We start from the raw sequence: 21,135 nt of genomic DNA on the forward strand, positions 1-21,135 counted from the left end.
GCGAAATTTGTATGCGTGATGACTCTTTCGTCGTGCAAAGACTTATTGCGCGACGAATATTGTTTCGTCGCGCAAAGTTCATGTATCTCGCCCAACGAAAGCTTCCGTCGCGCATTGTTGTTGCGACGACCAACCTTTCGTCGCGCAAAGGTTTGTGCGACGGACATTTGGGTTGTCCGAAAGCGTTTTTTAACGAAGTTGTTATACGCGCACTGTTTTGCGCGACGACGTTATATATGCGTCGCGCAAAGCCTTTCGTCACGATCTTTGCGCGACGGACTGTGCGCGACGAAACTTCTGTCGCGCATAATTATGTGCGACTAAAATCATCTTTGCTCTATGAAGATTACTTCGTCGCGCAAATCCTAAAATGTTGTAGTGAGACTTGCATGTGGCATATTCTCTTAGACTTGGTTATGGCTGCATATAGATGGAACCTCTATCTCTCTCTATCAGATACAAAAGGTCGCTCGGGAGCCATGCCCAACATGAAACTACAGTTGATGATATTGCCTCTTCGATAGTATTGGACATAGCTTTGCATTGGGTTTCATTGACAATTTATGAGGAACTAGAAGCATACACACACACAAACGTACATAGAACTTAGAAGAATAAAAGAGAGAATTACCCATGAGAATAGATACAATGACGGTGTGGTAGAATTAGAAGTCGTACAATCCATGCTTTACAGCTTTGTATAGTATCATAATAGATTGCCATAACAGGAGCAGTGGAGCCATCGTCCCCACCAAAAGGGGGCCATGCTTGCGTTTGAAGGCATCAAGATCCTTCATAATTGGGTTCTTCCAAGGGGATGCCTCATCAAGCATCGCCCGTATCAAATCTATCTCTAAGGATATGAGATAAAAGAGCACCGTAACTATAAGTAGCTTTATCAACATTACGTAAATTATTTGCTATATAAACTTGAAATTTAAGTTTTGAGAATGAATGAATGCTTAATTTATATAAAAATCTAGATTCATTCTTCGTTACTCAACTTTAATTCCTACAAAGAAAAGGAAAAAAAAGGCATTTGATTGGTTTATAATGATGGCGAGTTCTTATTTGGTTAGGATTTTGGTTACTTAGCCATTTATTGAGTCCTATTGTAATTGAATATATATATATATATATAATACAGAGTTTACAAGCTAAATTTACAAAGAAAATTAACTAGGTTACTACTTGTAGACTACTCCAAATTAATTACAATCAATATAAACAAGGAAACTAAAACTAACTTCCCTTGTTTGGTTAGGCATGACATGTTGAGGTACGTATATTGACTTGTATCCATAAAAATAAAAAAAATAAAAAAATGCAGCATCGCACTTGGTCAAATGTGGATTATTGGCGAATGCATATGCCGCTGTGGATAAAGGATTTTGTAAACATTATATATAAACTCTGACTAGGGAATTGAAACTTCCATATATAGCACTTCTTCTTGCTGATATTCTAAATCATGAGAAGGATGGACCTCATGTAGAGCTCCTTGAGCAGTAGTCAAAATGATTTAGTCGATCATGAGACTCAATTAATAAGATAGAAAGCCAACAATATTTCTAGTGCTCACAATATGTAGTATTGGGATGGATAGTATTGATTGTTTTGTGAACCACTCATATTGGGATTGCAAATAAAAGGGGTGTTTTTTTTATGGTAAAATGGAGCTTTAGTTTTAAACCATAATATAGTTTACTAATTTAGTAGAAAGAAATACAATTTAGTCTAATTAGCAAAAGGCAAAAAACCAAAATGTAACAAAAATACCATTACAAAATATGAAAATTACAACATATGCCATTTTCAGTATTTAGTTTTAAACCAAAACTGAAAAACGACATCAAACCAAAACTGAACCAAAACGACATCAACCGAAACCAAAATTGAATCACAACCCATTCGCGGGACCTTTCAACTTCACCTCCAGAAACCTCTTCAACTACAACTCCAGAAACCTCCAGACCACCAACGATCATCGAAGACCACCAACGATCATCGAAGACCACCAACCCATTCGCGTGACCATCATCGAAGACCACCAACGATCTAAGCCGATTCTTCATTCTCTCTTTTAGCAGTTCCAACCTATTCCCCCAAAATTTGAAACGGCGACGGCGACCGAAGCGGCGACCAACAACGACGCGATTGAAGGGTTTAGCACTCTCTTGGGGAAAAAATCGTAAGAAAATGACCCCTAACACAAATTTGCCTTCGATTTTAGGGTTCTGAAATTTTACTTACTGTTCATTCTTCATTCTGCAATGTAGTTTAGGTTTTGGGTTTAGTTTTGGTTTGAAAACCTCTAAAAACCGAAAAATCACAAAAGAAAGAAAAAGAGCATCAAAACTGTTTTCACCTTGAAGAAAACAGAAACTGCATTGTAGTTTCTGCTAAATTATTTATACTTCTTTCCATTTCACGTCATGTTGTTCTGTAGTTTCTGTTATGTTTTGTAGTTCTTGTTTTGACTATGCTGATCTTTCAATTTCATGTCAAGTTGATGCATATTTTCTGGTATATTCTGTTTTTTGCATTGCAGTGAAAGACAAACTGCATTGCAGTGAACCACAAACTGCATTGTAGTTTCTATGCTTCTTGAATGTTGCTCATTTCACGTCATGTTGTTCTGTAGTTTCTGTTATGTTTTGTAGTTCTTGTTTTGACTATGCTGATCTTTCAATTTCATGTCAAGTTGATGCATATTTTCTGGTATATTCTGTTTTTTGCATTGCAGTGAAAGACAAACTCATTGCATTCTGATGAACCACAAAGCTGCATTGCATTTCTGTTTGCTTGTAGTTTATCTCTACTTGTCCTAATAGTATTTTCATCCCTTCTTGTTGCAGATCACAAATGGCACAAGAAATGTCACCACAAAAGAAGGAAGCTCAAAACCAACCAAAGCGAAGATTCAAAATGATGGCTCAAAAGAGTAAACCAAAGCCAAAGCCAAAGCCAAACTATGATCGGAAAGCAAAGCACCCAGACTATGTCCAGATTTTGCAATGTCAATGCTTTCAACAGCATCATTACGGATGTAAAAGACAAGCTCAACGAAAGGCGAAGAAGCTTCTCAAGAAAACCCCCATCTGGAACTTGATTGAGCTGTTTTACCACCAGAGAATTGACATGAATAACATGAATAAGTCAGACCTTGACTTAGTGCAGCTGCTCAAGAAATTTGATCCGAATACAAAGTCCTTCAAATTTGGCACCAAAGCATTCAAGATCACAGGCAATGCAGTGACTCAGATTCTAGGACTGCCAAATGAAGGAAAATCTGTCAAACTTGTCAATGATAGGTACACTACTACCTTCAGAATAAGGCACTTTGGAGAAAAGGGAAAACCATCAAAAAACCAGGTAGAAGCAGAATTACTAAAGACAATTTCCTTGGCAAACCAACCGAAGAAAGAAAAGGCCAAGGCAGAGCAAAAGAAGAAAACGAACAAAGGAAAAGAAAAGAAAGAAGCTGAAGAAGAAGAAGAAGAAGAAGTTGACTACGATAAGGAGGTGGTCAGCCTAATATTGATTCACCTATGCATGACATTCCTTTTTGCCAACGCTTCATCTACTTTGCATTGGAAATTATTTGAGCACTGTGTGAATCTAGACACACTTTCAAGCTATTCTTGGGCAAGAGCTGTTTCAGCCTACATGAATGAATCCTTGGTTGCAAAAGCAAAAGCAAAAGCAAAGAAGGGATGAGAAGGCTCTATAGGAGCTGTTTCGGGTTGCATTATCCTAATATTGGTAAGTAAACAGTGGCTTATGCAATGCATTTTGAGTTTTAGGCAATGCAGTTTCCCTTTAGTGCGATGCAGTTTCTGTTTTATCCTAAGCAGTTTCCAACCTAATTTATGATATATCTTGTTTTTGAACTGTGCAGTTTCTACTGTGTGAGAGCACAAACATAATACAACCAATCCTGGGCAAGGAGAAAGAAACTCCTGCCATTCTTAAATGGAGTCTTGTGGAACTGCACACAAGATTCAACCAAATAAAGGACTTGAATGACATCGAGGTATACAATTTATCGCATGTCCTACTTTAATGTATCTTGAATGTGAATCCATGCTAAATCATTCTCATTGTACAGGGTATTTTCAAAACTCCTAAAAAGCGAAAAACTACCAAGGAAGAGGAAAACACTGTTGACAAGGTAATTAAAATCTGTATACAGTGCATTGCAGTTTGTGTTTTCTACATTGCAGTTTGTATTTTATCCAATGCAGTTTTTGAATCATTCAATCTCATTGTACAGGGTATTTTGAAAGCATATAAAAAGAGAAAAACTACCAGAGAAGAGGGAGACCCTCTTGACAAGGTATAAGAATGTCTAAACAGAGAATTATGCATTGCGGTTTCCGTTTCCTCCAATGCAATGCAATTTCTAATTAGTTTTCGTTCAATATGCAGAAAAAAGAAAAAGAAGATGATGAAGGACAACAAAGAGAAGCAGAGGAAGCAGAAGACCAAGGAAAACACTGATGATGCTGATCAAACTCCAGAATTAAAAGAGGATGGAAAGAAGAAAATGTTTGAGAATGAAGCTGGAAATGAACCTCTTGCAATTCAAGACCTCTTGGTGAAGTCCATGACAGACCAAATCAACTATCGCCAACGTCAAGATCCTAGCCGTTTGCCCAGAAAGATTACAACTATGGAAGGATGAAATAAATGAAGACAGTGAGAAGAAAATGAAGGAATTGTGGGATATATTTATCCAAGGAGAAAAGAGATCGAAGGAGCTGGAAGCGAAGTTGGCAACATCGTAGAGAAATTAGATAATGTAGAATATGTGGCTGCCACCATGACGGTGGAATCTGATTCGGCGAGGAAATAAAAAATCTGAAAAGGAGGATTGCAGTGGAAGGCAAGGAAACTCGTATTGACATGGAGAAGATTGCCAAGAAAAAGGAGATTGAAGAAAAGTACAAGGTAGAAATTCAAAGCTTGTTGTCAGACCCAACAGATCTTTGAAATGGAGATGGATCTGCCTAGAACACAACCAGTTGAAGAGCAAGAAGAAGAAGAAGAGAAAGAAGAAGACAAGAAAGAAGACGAGAAGCAACAAGAAGAGAAAGAAGAAGAGAAGAAGCAAGATGCTCCAACACGATGTTCCTTCAAAGTACTAAAATTTGAAGAATAGAGAAAGAAAGAGGCTTCAAGCATCTTGCTATGTGTCTGAAAAAAATAAGAAACCAAAAAAGAAGGCAAAAAAGGATGATGAAGAACTACCACAATTCAAGCTTATCTCTTTTGAGGAGCAATCAACACAAGAGGATCCTCAAAATCGAGAAGGTGGTATGCAATTACTGAGTTCAAGCTGCTTTTCTGTTTTCTACATTGCAGAAAATAGAAACGCAATGCGGTGTGTTATTTGCTTTACATAAACGGAAACTGCATTGCAGTTTCTGTTTTATCAAATGGAGTTTCTAATAAGTTTCCTTTCAATCTGCAGTTAACACAAGAGGCATCTCAGCCCGATGCCACAAATCCAATTCCTAATCCCCCAAAAGGAACGAGCCTTCATGATTCAATACCTGTAGGTATGCAAGAATCAAATGATGAAGATGAAGGACCAAAAAAGCCAACAAAGAAAAAACTAGGATGGGTTCAAAAGAAGGTTTGGTAGAAAATTCCAAAGGAGGACAGGGACAGAATTCAAGAATACTACTTAAGTACTCAACCTTGGTAATATCTCTATTCCAAAAGAACAACTCTTTCATCTTTTAATTACAATTAAACTAAAACTAATCTTGTGAATTTCATGTATTCGAATCCGCAGTGATAACTTTTGGGCAGGACTCGATAGTGAGAAAGTGACAAACCATGATATCAAAGATATTGTATGGGACTTGGAACTGTCACAAAACGTAAGTATAAAATACTAATTCTATAACACACACTGCACTGCATTTTTTATTTGTGCTACCTATATTACCCGTTAATAATTCCATTTTTCTCCAATCAATGTGAAACAGGTTATGTGAGGCCTATATCCAAATAGAGGAGGAGAAAATAGGGCCCATGCAGACAGATAGTCCACAGTACATGTCTACATGGACTTGGGTAAGAATTATTTTGAAAATTCAAAATTGTTTAAACAGACACAACACTGCAGTTTTCGAAAAATATATACTAACAAATTGCCATTCAATGATAGCAGGCTTACACGCAAACCTTTCTAGAACCAAATTGGCATAGGGCCCTGTATGAACACTTACTTGAAAAACTCGGGAAATGCAATGTTCTCTTCTTCCCGATCATTTCAAGTTCTGAGTTCCACTTTACACTTCTCACATTTCACAAAATTGAACGAAAGTGGAGACACTACAATCCACTTAGATCGTTGGTACCTAGAAAAGAAGAAAAGTGTATTGACATTGCTCAAAATTTTGTAAGTGGAATGAAACTGTCTTAATTTCTCAGCACAAACACAAACAGAAACTGCAATGTAGTTTAGTATTATCTGACTACTTAATTCGGACTAAAACTATAATATGCAATGCACTGATTACCATTTCTTTTTCTCTTTTTTTCTTCTTCTTTAAACAGGTTAATATTGTGGAAGGGTGGCTAGAATATATCAGACCACACGCACAAGAGTTCTTAGAAACTAAAAAAATACAAAAACTTGTGAAGCAAAAAGAAGGGCCCCCTACACCTGCACAGGTTGATTTGTCCCCAAATGAAGAACTCACTCTAAATTGGATTCTGCAAAATCCATATCAGTTTCCATTTGAGGATGACACAGAATGTGCTCAACAAAATTCATCTTCGTAAGAATTGTGTCTACTCAACCATTCATTACAATTTGAAATCATTCAAAACCAAAAGCTAATCTCGTATTCATTTGCAGGTTGGATTGCGGCATGTTCGTCATGTTCTACATGGATAAAATAGCACAAGGACAGCCCATTCCAAAAAGTGTGGACAAGAATTTCATGAATGAATATCGAGCACAATATGTCACAAAACTCCTACACCACAAACACTGTGTAATTAATCGTCTCTAGTGATTTGCCTTTCGTTAACTCAAGACAATATGTATCTTAATTCTTGTGGATGTTTGTAAATATTTCTAGTTATGGTATATGAGAACATATTTCCTATACATATAAATTGTAATATAATCTTGGAACAGGATGCAACAAAACGAAGGGAAACAACAAACTGCACTGAATTTTCTGGTCAAATAGCAACAAATTAAAACTGCAGTGCAGTTTATATAAATAAATAAATAATCTGCTCAAAAAATGTGAAAAGAACCCAAGAGCCAAAGCCATAATCAAAGTACTTTGTTCAAAACACATTTAAGTAGGTTAGCAGTTGTAACATTCCAATATACTTGCAAAAAATATTCTGAAATTGAATTATCGAACAAGAAAGCTGCGTTGCGTTTAGTCAAAATCTGCCTTCTTTGCTCAAAAGGTAAAGGCATAATCAAAGTACTAAAACTAATATCAAAACACATTTAACTCCATGAGCAGTTATAACATTCCCATAGACTAGCAAAAAGTATTCTGAAATTGAATTATGGGACAAGTTCTGGTCAAAATCTGCAACAAATAACAGAAACTGCGGTGCAGTTTACAACAAAATCTGCTCAAATCTGAAAACAAGCATTCAATGGCAGTCAAAAACGAATATCCACTCATGAAACAATTGTATAATTTTCATTAACTTCAAAAAAGAATCATAATATCCAATTAGAAGCTGTGTAGCCAATTAAAAGCAACTAAAACTGCAATGCAGGTTTTGCAAAAAGTGCAATGCAGAAACTGACTATACATTCACTAAACCATATCTAACGTAAGCAATCGTCAACTGAGAAGGAGTGTTCATATCATAGCCTTGAAAGTCTTCCTATTATGCCCAGTAACACTACACCGACTGCATTTCAATGGCCTTTTAAATTCACCAAAAGCTTTGATTCTCTTTGTTGGTGGTCTTCCGGCTGGCCTCTTTGTAATTGGCGGAAGCACAACTCCAGCTGCAAAACTATTGCTGCCCAAGCCTTTCCCAATATTTGGAATAGGAAAAATAGGACTCTCATAGGCTTTTCGAAAGAAGTCAGTCCTATAGTAACACTCCACGTAATCATAAATTGAATCTTTCTTTGCTAGAATTGCAGCTACCGCATGCGTGCAAGGAAAACCGTCAATTTTCCAAAGACGGCAAGAACAAGTCCTTTGCTCAAGATCAACCATCACAGAATAATCAGCAAATACTTCAAAAACAGTGAAACTAGAACGACGAACTACCTAAGTCCTACCGGCCTCCGCATTTTCCCACAGTCTAGTTTCCATCTCCGGACACAAAATTGTTGTCCACTTCTCCGCTTCAATTCGTCGTTGAGAATTCAATACCATCAATTTCTGTCGAATCCCTTCTATCAAAGGTAGCACCGGCAAATCTCGAAACACACCAACCCAATTATTAAATGACTCCGCTAAACTATTTGCCATCTCCCCATACCGCATTCCTTTGAAATATGCGTTCGCATAGTGATCTCTAGACAAATCAGATATAAATGTCTTCACTTTCGAACTCCCAACAATCACCAACTCCTCCATTGCTACCGTAAACTCTTCCTGCTGAATAGACATATGCGCACCTACTAAATAAATTGATAACACTGTCTTGGAGCAATTTCCATAACCTGACTTCGGGTACTTGATATCAAATTCTGTTTGAGGTGATAGTAACAGTAAGAATGAGGCCATCCAGGAAACACAAACCCCATTGCATTTAACAAACCTTGATTGCGATCCGAGAAAAAGGTCACCACTCTCCCCATCGGTAGCAAAATAGAAGCCAAATGTTGAAGAAACCAAGTCCAATTCTCCTCCGTCTCAGAATCAACAACTCCAAAAGCTAGAGGATAAAACCACTGCAAAACAAAACCAAAAGCACAAGTATAAGCAAAAAAGGGAAATTGCAGTGCAGTTTTTGAAAACAAATCTGCTCAAATTTGAAAGGAAACCAAAAGGCAAATCCATGATCCAAGTACTAAAACTAAGTTTGAAACACATTTAAGTTCATGAGCAGTTGCAACATTCCCACAGACATACAAAAATTATTAAGAAAATTGAATTATGAAACAAGAAACGCAATGCAGTTTCTGCTAAAAAATTGCAACAAATGGAATCTGCAATACATTACAGTAACCATACCTTGATTTCCATTCTTTCCGGAAGCACAGAGAAGCTGCCCCTTGTACTTGCTCTTAAAAACGTAGCATCAATGAACAACAAGGGTATGCAATATTGAAATCCAGCAATGCAACCGCCAAACGACACAAAAAACCATCTAAAGCGATTAATTCCAGCTTCACATTCAAGAGTGCAGAGAGAACCAGGTTAGTTTCCTTTACGGCGTCCGCATACCACAATAACTCGTTGAAGGACTTGACTCATCACCGTGAACGTTCAATTTAGCTAACTCTTTGCCAAACCATGCATGGTAGTATGAAATGTCTATACCATAATAATCTTTGAACTCGTGTATAATCTCAATTGGCTTCAGCTCTGGTTTTGCACGAATTCTGTCCATAATGAGGGAGGACACCACACGAGACTTCATCATCTTACTCTTTGATTCCCGTATTCGACCCACACATGTATGCACATTATTTAATGTCCGAATTACAAAACAGCCTAGTAGCTTCACAACGAGAAGCATAAACACGCCAGCTACAACCCTCCAATTTCTTATTCGAACAAATAGCAACCACCCGCTTCTTGTCATTGCCGGCATATAAAAAATTAAATCCTACTTAAAGAGCGTACTTGCACAATTTCAAACGGAACTCCTCTGCACCACCGTCAAACTTCTGCCCTACATGATGTATGTACGTCTCCCACTCATTCGACAACAAAGGCTTAGCACTTGCTCTCTTGACCTGCCCAAAATTCATTTCTGTCTTCGACAAGATACTAGAACACTGACGACTCGCCCTTTTCACATGCTATCAACTCTGATTTACACAAAAATCACCACTATATTCACTGCTCCCGCATAAATCCTTCACTAAAATATCAACACTCTTCTCATTTGATACAAACAAAAATGTCCTCATCATGTCCAAATCGCTATCCGTTTCTAGAAAACAACTCGGATAACTGGGCAGCGAATACCGTAATGTAAAACAACCCAACTGCAAACCCTTAAACCTTAGACACAAAGTCTTCAAAATATCAACCATGGATGACTCACGATGAAATTGAAAACATAATGGTTTCCGACTTATATGTGCACTTGGCAATGACACACACCTCCATTAGCCTTGAAAATGCAAACAAAACAACAAACAAAAACAGAAAACAATTTAAATCAGTAAATAATGTACATGAGCAGTTGTAAAATTCCAATAGACTTCCAAATATTAGTCTGAAATCGAATTATGAAACAAGAAACGCAATGCGTTTCTACCAAACTGCAATAGTTTCTACCAAAACTACAACAAACAGATGTAGTTTATGACAGAAAATCAAAACAATTCGAATAGAAACCAAAAGGAAACCACAATAAAAGTACTAAAACTAAATTCCATAAATATACAAGTCGATATAAACGAAAATAGGTTCTAAAGTACTCATACCTCAAAACTTAGGACTGCCAAAAATCTCCACAACCAAACAGCAGCTTAAAATCAAATTTGATCACGAAACGAAGAATATAGGGTTTAGCATTGAACGCACAAGATCGAGCCGCAAAATCGAGCCACAAAGCGATGATATTCAGATGCAAATCGAACGAGCGAGAAAAAAGAAGACAAAACGAAGAAAATAAAAGGAAAACCTACAGAAAATTGAGCTCCAATGGCATAAGCAGAGCTCTGAAATGAAGAAGAAAACGAACGAAAAAGAAAGAGAAACTCGTGGCGTCGTTTAAACATTGAGGCAAAGCGTCATTTAATTTGTAGGTTTACAGATGGGCAGGCTTTTTCGTAAAAGGGTAGAATTGTCTTTTCATTTGTTATTTTTAAGCCGTAATGAATCTGGGCCAGCCTTTGGCCTAATCTAAAATAGCTATTTTTTCTTAGGTATTAAAACCCAAACTAAAATACCTAATTTCTCACTTACTAATTAGTAAACTTAATTATGTCTAATACCTAATTTTCCTTAGATTTTATTCTATTGACCAGTAGACAAAATCCAAGTTGTTGGATTTAGTTTCCTGATTGTATGAATTTATTTCGTTGTCCATCGAGGAATTGGTTTCTTACCTAAAAGATATAGGAGATTCTTTTTAGTATCACCAAGCAAACCTATTAGTATCAAATTGGTCCTATTTGTCAAAGTCTGTCAATTTTATTGTTAAATTGAGGGATAAAATTGTCCATATAAACTAAAATATTAATAAAGTAAACCTCAAACTGCTCTCCCTCTCCCTTCCACCCTTTCCCCACCTACCCTCTTTTTTTTCTCCTCTACGAGAACATAAGCAGCAACCAACACAACATGACTCCGCCGTCTACATGGTCTCGCGTGGCGCCTCTTTAGCCACAACCTCACCTGATGGGGCGTACAAATGAGTTCTCAACATCCTAGGGGACTGGCTTGAACAAATTCTCGATCCTAACCCAAAGGCGTCATAGTGGTCGAGCATTTGCAATACGCTATGTTTTTCTTGTTGGTTTTGATGTGCTTTGAGGATAGATTGGATGAAAACCAAATCAAATAAATAGAGTGTGTTCAGCGTCCCTCGCTCTTGAGTTTTGGTCAATATCATTTCCTCAATTTTTTGCCCAAATTAGAATCTCTGGGCTTGGGATTGGGCTGTGGGTTGCGGGTGGGGATGGGATGGTCAGGTCATGAGGGAGAAAAAGCAGAGGGGTGGTGGGGAGGCTAAGAGGGGAGGTTATGGAGTTGGGATGCGAGGCGTGTTTTTGTATAAATCTGGGTTTGTTTACTCTTTTAAAAAAATTTGTTATTTTATTTTTGTATTTATCTGATTTTAAATTTGTTTTAAATAATTTAAACAATAGAGAAATTTTTTATTAATTTTAGGTCAATCTCACGAGAAAAAAAAACCATGTGGCTGGTGAGATTCAATTTTTTAAAATTTTCTAAGTTTTATAATAGTTTCCTTTAATTATTAATTATATATTACTATTTTAATCTAGAGAGACAGTTTTACCCCTAAGTTTAATGGCAAAATTAACAGACTTTGACAGTAAGACCATTTTCATACTAAATAGAGAGTTGGAGGACTATTGAAATGAAAATTTTAGTTGATGGACTAAAATGAGATTGGAGCAAAAATTAGGGGACCATTTCAATCTATAACCCGACTATAATATTATATAAGTTGTTAAAGCCTTCAATTGATGGATTCCCTTTTGCATAAGGTATGTCTGTTCTTGTAACTGACAATAGCACCTAGTTCTCATAAGAACATGGGTGTTAAGAATTAGGAAAGTTAGTTTTAGTTTCCTTGTTTATATTCATTGTAATTGAATTGGAGTACTCTGACCTAGTTAATTTTCTTTGTAAATTTAGATGGGTGATGGGAATCGAAATCGATGTTATTTTACAAGATGTTCTGGATCTGCTCACAGAACAGCTATGACAATTTCTAAACTTGAAAGGAACTTTGGACTACTAACTAGCGTTTGTTTTAGTAGTATTTTTAGTTACAGGAGGTCTCAAGTTCAATTCACATGGACAGCGAGGATGATATATGTTCTCAATGAGTTTGATACTTTTGTTGTGGCTAGACTCGTATTGTTGTGATGTAGCTTTCTTTTAGGGCCAATTTAGTGGGCAGTATTATATGGTCGGTTGAGATCATAATTCATAATTCTAGTCAAATATTTGATGTGGCACTAAATGATTTTTAATTTTCCATCAAAATTGAAATTTAATGTACCAACACCAACGTCAGATTTTGCCAAATTATAGAGACCAGAATCATAATTTGCAAAAAAAAAAAGAAAAGAAGAAAAAGCTAGATGCTTGACTTGACCTCTTATCCCTAAATGGACGTTGAGCTTCAGATTAGATGTTTCCAGTTTCATGAATTAGATATGCTTTATGGAACATTTCTTTTTTCTTTCCATTTTTAGAAGTTTCCATTCCTTTGACCAGGAGACCCACTTAATTAAGGTTGGTAAAGTAAAAAGTAGTCCGTCCACAGTAGAAAATTCCTTGCAACATCTCCTTGCTTTGACGTCAACCATGCACTCCCCCTTCCAATATTCAATTGTTTTATTTATTTGAAATCTCCAATTAGTCCTCATCAAGAATCACAAGAAGAACCAGTCCCGTCTCTGTCAATATGTGTGTGTGGCTTTTATTTTAGATTTATTTCTTACCACTAAAATTATAAATAAATCCTACATCATTTAATTTCTGTAAACAAACCCAAAAAAAACACCAAAAATGACAGATGGCCCATTGAATTTAATTTTAATTATTAAATTACTTTGATGCCCCCATTGAGTGTTTTGGGCTTTTTTATGAGGTTTTTGGGTTGAGTTTGTTTTAAGAAATCAATGATAGTTTTGTAATTTAAAAGAAGTTAAAAATCTTTGTGTTATGTTGTAAATGGGCTTTGAGTGTGTTTCTAAAGTCCATTTCATATATGGTGTTTTTATAATTTGAGCTCCTATATTGAATATTATAGTGAATCTCCTTTTATTTTACTCATATCATGATATATCAACGATTTCCAAAATCTTCGTCCATGCTAGTCAATGTTTACGTTCTTATTGGCGTATACAGCAGATATATGGCTCTAGAGTATGTAATGCATGAGTAGTTTTCTAGTTAAGTCCGATGTCTATAGTTTTGGCATGTTGATTTTAGAGATTGTAAGTGGGTAGAAAAATAGTTGTTTCGTCATGGAGAGAATGTGGAGGATCTTTTAAGCTGTGAGTATTTATCTATTAGTGAAATTGAATGCAATGAAAGAAACAAATTTTTATCTCAAATTACTTTATTCTAATTCAAATTTTATAAATAATATTGATGTCACTCTGAGTTAAATATATTTTCTGAACCACGTCAAAAAAATTACTTGTCACCATATTCATTATTGTAACCTCAATTATTGAGGAATGCATTGGTGTTGTATAGGGTTGACCCAAATTGTTAATTGGAAGTGGGAGAGGAGACTAATATTTTATTATTTTTTTATGAGAAAAAGTTTAGGGGGAGGGGAGGACCAAGGCGTCTTTTGAGGACTTACAAGAGGAGACTAATTTCGATACGTTCATAGTTAATCTATATTTTGCTTTAGATTTAGAAGTTGGATAAAAACCTACATCACTTTTTCTTTTGTGGAATTTTCCTTTCCTTTGACCCAGATTATGCAGTAGTTAACACAAATGCTAATGGATGTGGGCAACGTTTAATTTGGTTGAGGAAGAAAAAGCAATAGAGAGAAAAGAAAGTTGGTCCTCAACCACTCCTGTTTCAATCAATCCTCAAAAGTCAAAATCATTACCAGTCCTGTCTTTATCTACATTTTAATTAAAACAGTGTGGAACGGTGAAAGAAGTATTTTGATGAATTGGAATTGGCAGGATTTGGTCAAGCAGGGAATTCTTACATTGTCCCACTAGTAGAAAACTGTTCTAAAGGCACGGACTTATGCCCAACGTCTTGGAAAAATGCATCTTGGAAAAATTTCACACACAAAGGTCTACAAATGTTTTCTTGACCGTTGCTACAATAAAAAGTATATAAACACAGTTTTGATCTTAACCAACAATAATATACAATACAGAATGGAGCCATTAATGGCCTCTTCAAGATTTGTTTTCTTCCTCTTTCCCATTCTGTTACTAATAAGTTCTCAATCCCATGCTCAGCCTAAGTTTCGAAGCCATGGCTGTTTCTACGAGAAAGGCAAATATACCACAAGGAGCACCTACCGAACAAACCTTAACACCCTTCTCTCTTCTCTTTCTTCCCCCTCCAACAACGGCAATGGCTACGGCTTCTACAACTCCTCCTTTGGAGAAAACGCCGACCAGGTCCATGCAATCGCTCTATGTCGAGGCGATGTGAGGACAGACACTTGCCGTGGCTGCCTCAGTAACTCCACACAAAAGCTCACACAGGTCTGGCCCAATCAGAAGGAAGCTATCGGCTTTTACGACGAGTGCATGCTGCGCTACGCAAACCGCTCCATCTACGGCGCCATGGAAACTGTGCCTGTTTTCCCGCTGTGGTGGAACATAAACAACCTGTTGTCCTCCGACGTCGACGGGTTTTTTCAAGAGATGAGGAAGCTGCTGAAAGACCTAATTGGTCAAGCTGCGGCGAACGGTTCTCTTCGGAAGTTCGCGGTAGGGAAAACAACCGCTCCCAATTTGCAACCAATATATGGACTTGCTCAGTGCACGCCGGATTTGGCCGAGCAGACCTGCAGTGATTGCTTGGATTCTGCTATGGGAAATATCCCAGCATATTGTGAGAGGAAGCAAGGTTGTAGAGTTTCAAACCCCAGCTGTACTGTTAGGTATGAAGTCAATCGCTTCTATGACCCTACAACTGTGGTGCCGGTGCCGTCATCCCCGCCGCCACTGTCTAGTCCTCTTCCACCATCAACCAGTACAGGAGGTACATATGCTTTGAAGAAATAAAGTTGGCTTAATTAGGGCAATTGTCCATGAATTTGTACACGAGTTACATTTGATTCTCTCAATTCAAGTTTTTGTTGATGTAGTCGTCTCGTATACAAGTTCAGGCACCATTGCCATAATTCACACTACAACAATTTTGGTCAAAGAGATTTCTAATGCATATTTTGTTAGGTTCATATACAGATGTATGTATGTATTCAAATTAATGCAAATGAGATTTCTGATTTTTGCAGGATCGAAGAGTAACAGATCTCAGATTGTCATCATTATTGTTGTGCCAATTGTTGTTTCTGTGGTACTAATAGTTATATTCTTCTGCATTTGTTTAAGAGTAAGGAGGACAAAGAAAAAACTTGAAACTGGAAAGTTAATTCCAGGTAAGGACGCAACTCTAGTGAACATTAATTAATCATATTATTCCATTTGATAGGGAGGAAGCCAAGTACTACCACTTTTATAGGCATTTTTAGAATTTCAATTGTTCCTCAGGCAGCGACGACACAGATGAAATTGGATCTGCAGAATCTTTGCAATTTGACGTGGCCACCATTAGAGTTCCACAGATGACTTTTCTGAAGCAAATAAACTTGGACAGGGCGGATTTGGATCTGTTTACAGGGTAATGACAAGTTAATAACAAGAACTTATAACTTTGATATTTCTTGAATACCACTTATCTCATTTCTGTTTTTTCATTCCCTACCTATATATTTTTTCAGGGTAGGCTTCTCAATGGAAAAGATATAGCTGTAAAAAGGCTCTCTACAAATTCTGGGCAAGGAGATTTAGAATTCAAAAATGAGGTCTTATTAGTGGCTAAACTTCAACACCGGAATTTAGTTAGACTCTTAGGTTTCTGCTTAGAAGGAAGTGAAAGGCTTCTTGTCTATGAATTTGTCCCTAATGCAAGTCTCGATCACATCATATTTGGTATGTCTGGAATTATGCATTGTTTTAGTTTAACTTCGAATGTTTATTATAAAATTCCAATTGTGCGACATGTATCCAAGCAAACATTGTAATCGAAGTCTTGATTTTGCATTAATATATTTGCAGACCCAACAAAGCATGCACAACTAGATTGGGGGAGGCGCTACAAAATCATAGTAGGCACTGCTCGAGGCCTCCTTTACCTCCACGAAGACTCTCGCCTTAAAATTATTCATCGTGATCTCAAAGCTAGTAACATCTTGATAGATGCAGAAATGAACCCCAAAATTTCAGATTTTGGCATGGCAAGGTTGTTTATGCTTGATCAAACGCAAGGCAATACTAGTCGGATTGTTGGGACCTAGTAAGAATATGCACTTACCTGCCTGTGGGCTTATGTTTGTTATGTCAACAATTTCCTTTCCATATGTGTTGGTGAACGCTGACATTCTTTTTGTTGATATGCAGTGGTTATATGGCTCCAGAGTATGCAATGCGTGGGTACTTTTCTGTTAAGTCTGATGTCTATAGTTTTGGTGTGTTAGTTCTAGAGATAGTCAGTGGACAAAAAAATAGTGGCTTCCAGCATGGAGAAAATGCGGAGGATCTTCTAAGCTTCGTAAGTGAAAATATAATGTAGTTTTGGTATCTCAATACAATTTAGTGCAACGAATCAAAGAAAGAAAACTTATCTCTGATCAAATTCACAAATCATTGCAGGCCTGGAGAAGTTGGAGGGAAGGGACAGCTTCAAATCTAATAGATCCCACATTGAAGACTGGTTCAAGAAATGAAATAATGAGATGCATCCACATTGGATTATTATGTGTGCAAGAAAATGTAGCTGATAGGCCAACCATGGCTTCTGTTATTCTCATGATGAATAGCTACTCCTTCACTCTCCCAGTGCCCTCCCAACCTGCATTTTATTTGCATAGAAGCATTGGATTGGACATGTCATTACGATTTGAATATAATTCAGGGGCAACAAGGTCAGATCGATCCAAGAGTAACTCTGTCATAGTAATGGAATATGAGACTTTTACTGAACCACATCCTCGCTAGTGGTTGAAGATCGATCCCTTTTGATTCATTTTAACAAAGGCAGGATGCATGGTCAATTGATACTTTTTCACAAAGGCAGGATGCATGCATGTACCCTTTGTTAGGAATTTCGACACATGAAGAACTTGCGTTTTTCTGTTTAATATTCAGTTTAAAATATTTTCATCGAGTTAAATATGTTTTCGGAACCACGTCAAAAAATTACTTGTCACCATATTCATTATTGTAACCTCAATTATTGAGGAATGAATTGATTTTTATCTTCATTTGGAAAAAAAGTGAAATGGGTTTCTACGTTTGGGGATGATTGCACACTTAGACGAAAGTGGTTCGTATAGGTGTATTGATTAACATGAAGCTCATAGCTTTTGATCTATGATAATATGACTAAAAACGTTTAAAGTTGTTTGGGTCTAAATTCCACACGCCAGTCCAATTGACTATTAGCCCATGTCAAAAACAGGAGTTTGGGCTTTGTTTTATTAAAGTAAGAAGTCAACCCAGATGGGTTTAGAGACCCAGACCTTTGTGAACCAATTACGAGTAATAAATTTATGATTAAGGATTTATTATTAATGGTGATTTCTTCACTTGGGGTGCAAGTTATCTATTTTTTATAAGTCTGTTTGGGTCTTGAAAACTAACAGTGGCATGCTCGCACACCAAAGAAAGTTGACTTGTTGACCACAAATGGTTTTCAAGTCAATGGGGAATTTTACCCTATCATCAAAGGAATTAAATCTAAATGGGTGAACAAAAGTAAATAAGTTCTATAATATTGCAGAACAAACTTGTAAAGTTGTATAGTAAAATGCAGGTAGTAAATTCATTTGACTTGCCAGATTATAATTCAATAGAGTGTTATCTAATTTGGACAATTTTTTTTTATAATTGCTTGCTAACTTGGAAGTCTCTTTGGAGGAAAAATGGGGGATTATCTTGCGAAACGCTTTCCCGATGCTGGGAGGATAGTTTTTTCGCAGATAAGCTCCTGTTCAGCTATTCCATTAGCAGCTATTTTGTTGCAGATGTTGCCGGATGACCAATCCACAGCATTCAGGCATGGGCTGGTCATGTTCATTATGGGATGCTTCACTTCCTAGAGCAGTCCAGCAACTAACAAGTACGTATCCTTGATCTACTATAGTCTTCATTTTCCCAATAAAGAAATGAAATGTGTCCATCTTTCGTAGTGACGCCGCGGAACAAAAAAAGGGAAGAGAAAATCAGTTGCATGGGGAACTATAACTGCATGGTTCTCAAATCTGAGATAAATTAATAGAGAAGCTGCCCAAAGCAGAAGCTGGAGTTGGCTAATTGCACCTTCCTCCGTAAACACAACTCAAATATGAAAAGGATGGTGATGCTCTCATTGTCTTGGCAATCTCCTTGGTCTCCAATAAGATTGAAGAACAGTTGGAGTTGTAATAGACAGACTGAGGTTAGAAACTAAGGATTGTCAAGGCAAGTAGAGTATCCAAATTCATATGAAAAAGCTTCATCGACATGGTAAAAGCTGGATTTTAAAGTTTACAACCAAGATGTATATGTTAGTAACACCATCCCATCCTATGTTTTTTTTGGTACAAATCCCATGTTTTAGTATCTGGATATTGTCTTTCCCATTTTCTCTAAGATAATGTAAAATATCAGAGACCCTATGAAAAGTTATTATTTTATTACTGTGTACACTGCCTACATTAATATACTAATAGTGTGTCTTTACTAATCAGTAAAAGGTCAAGGTAATTATCAACATTGGGGTGGTGGCGCAGTTGGCTAGCGCACAGGTCTCATTAGGGTTGGGCATAAAAACCAATGAACCAAACAAACCAACCAAATCAAACCAAATTGAACCAAAAAAATGAGGTTTTTTTGACCAAACCGAAAAAGTCAACACTGGACTGACCCGAACCGAAGTCAGCGGTTCTGTTTTCGATTCAAAAAAATTTGGAACTGGTGAACCTGACCCGAACTGAGCATTAATTAATAATATATAAATATACCACGTGGCCTCTGTTTGTTGGGTAAAAGAAGAGTTTACGTTGAGGATGCTTGCACTAGATCACAACCACAACTAAACCTAGCTCCTTCACCTTTCTCTCAAATTCAATCGACCTCCCTCTCACTCTCAGTTTTAGTCGCTGCATCTCTCTCACCCTCTACCTCTATCGTCTCTCTCCCGACCTCACCCTCACCGTCATCTCTCTCTCTCTCTCTCTCTCTCTCTCCATCTCATGTCTTGTCTCTGTCGACCTCATCCTATCTCTGTCAACCTCATCCTATCTCATCTTCTGATTTTTATTTATGTTCTTGTATCTTATTTGAATAACGATTTGTTGATGGCGGAACTGTGTTAATTTTGTTATGCAGGTTTCGACTGTGTTAATTTTGTTGATGGTGGAACTGTGTTAATCTATCGAAGGTTTTGAAATTTTGGCTTCAATGGAGGTAAATATTTGTTGCTAACCTTATTTTTGTTTTGTTTTGAGAATCAGAATGCAGCTTTTCATAAATGAGAGGGAAACTGAGAGAAAACTGAAAATTTTAGAGAGAACATAAAAGTTTAGGTCAGGTGACCAAAAAGTTTATATAGTGTCCCAAAGATAACGACAACGACGGTAATCATAAAAACCGCCCTAGTATGTACTTACCACGACATTAAAATAACATCAACCGACGTGGTTAGTAAAAAAGCCTTTTGACTTTTTGTATTCCGAAAACGACGTGGTTAGTTGGGCGCTACATGTCAAAAGTTTACTTTTAAATAAGTAATATTATAAGTTACCACGTCGTTTTTTTATATTAAACCGACGTGGTTTTCAAACACCTTGCTGACTTAATTTTAATAACCGACGTTGTTTTTACTTTAATACGTCCCACTTTTTTCTGAGAACCGACGTTGATTCTTTATGAAACGGCGGTATTTTAAATGTAACTGACGTGGATATGAAATTTTTTGTATAAATTGAGTTTGTTTCCACGATTTCTTTCAGTTTTAGTTTTCAATTAGGGTTTCAATTTCTTCTTGCCCTCTGTCTCACCTCTTAGGAGGCAATTGTTTGGATGTTGGTGTGTGTGTATGTTTGTGTATCTGATTCACAAACATACATACATCACCAACATTCAAAAAAATTTCTCTCTGAATGCAAATCTGTTGTTGTCGTACGTGGTCAAATTTTAGAGGCAAATTTTTGGATGTTGATGTGTGTGCATTTGTGTCTCATTTGAGACACAAATACACATACATCATCAATCTCTAAAATATTGTCTCTCTGAATGCAAATCTGTGGCTGCCGTCGTCAAATTTTAGAGGCAATTGCTTGGATGTTGATGTGTGTGTGCATTTGTGTAGATACACAAATGCACACACATCATCAACTTCCAAAAAATTTCCTTTCTAAATGCAAATCTGTGGCTGCCTTTGTGTGTCTCGAAGACATGAAGACACATACATCATCAACCTCTAAAATATTGTCTTTCTGTGGTCCGATTATGATGAGGAACAGAGTTCCATCTAGTAA

The 21,135-nt window shown here is 36.9% G+C and overlaps 1 protein-coding gene, 1 long non-coding RNA gene and 2 pseudogenes across 2 annotated transcripts; 3 read left to right on the top strand and 1 right to left on the bottom strand.

Moving 5' to 3' along the window:
* Nucleotides 1-2,819: 2,819 nt before the first annotated feature.
* On the top strand, nt 2,820-3,490 carry LOC148920911 (uncharacterized; annotated as a pseudogene).
* A 3,089-nt stretch (nt 3,491-6,579) lies between these two features.
* Nucleotides 6,580-7,140, top strand: LOC148920912 (uncharacterized). The gene is made up of 2 exons (XR_016126735.1): nt 6,580-6,797; nt 6,878-7,140. It is a non-coding gene; the product is annotated as an uncharacterized LOC148920912 (long non-coding RNA).
* A 719-nt stretch (nt 7,141-7,859) lies between these two features.
* Nucleotides 7,860-8,818, bottom strand: LOC103339491 (uncharacterized; annotated as a pseudogene).
* Nucleotides 8,819-14,645: 5,827 nt separating this feature from the next.
* On the top strand, nt 14,646-17,899 carry LOC148920913 (cysteine-rich receptor-like protein kinase 10). Its single transcript, XM_089051684.1, is given in 8 exon segments — nt 14,646-15,593; nt 15,850-15,993; nt 16,106-16,171; nt 16,174-16,235; nt 16,336-16,546; nt 16,673-16,910; nt 17,015-17,165; nt 17,267-17,899. Coding segments are annotated over 8 exon segments (2,055 nt in total). The 5' UTR covers nt 14,646-14,755; the 3' UTR covers nt 17,612-17,899.
* The last annotated feature ends 3,236 nt before the right edge of the window (nt 17,900-21,135 follow it).

The sequence above is a fragment of the Prunus mume genome, linkage group LG1 (genome assembly GCF_029339155.1).
Source record: "Prunus mume cultivar Tortuosa linkage group LG1, ASM2933915v1, whole genome shotgun sequence".
NCBI classification, from domain to species: Eukaryota; Viridiplantae; Streptophyta; class Magnoliopsida; order Rosales; family Rosaceae; genus Prunus; species Prunus mume.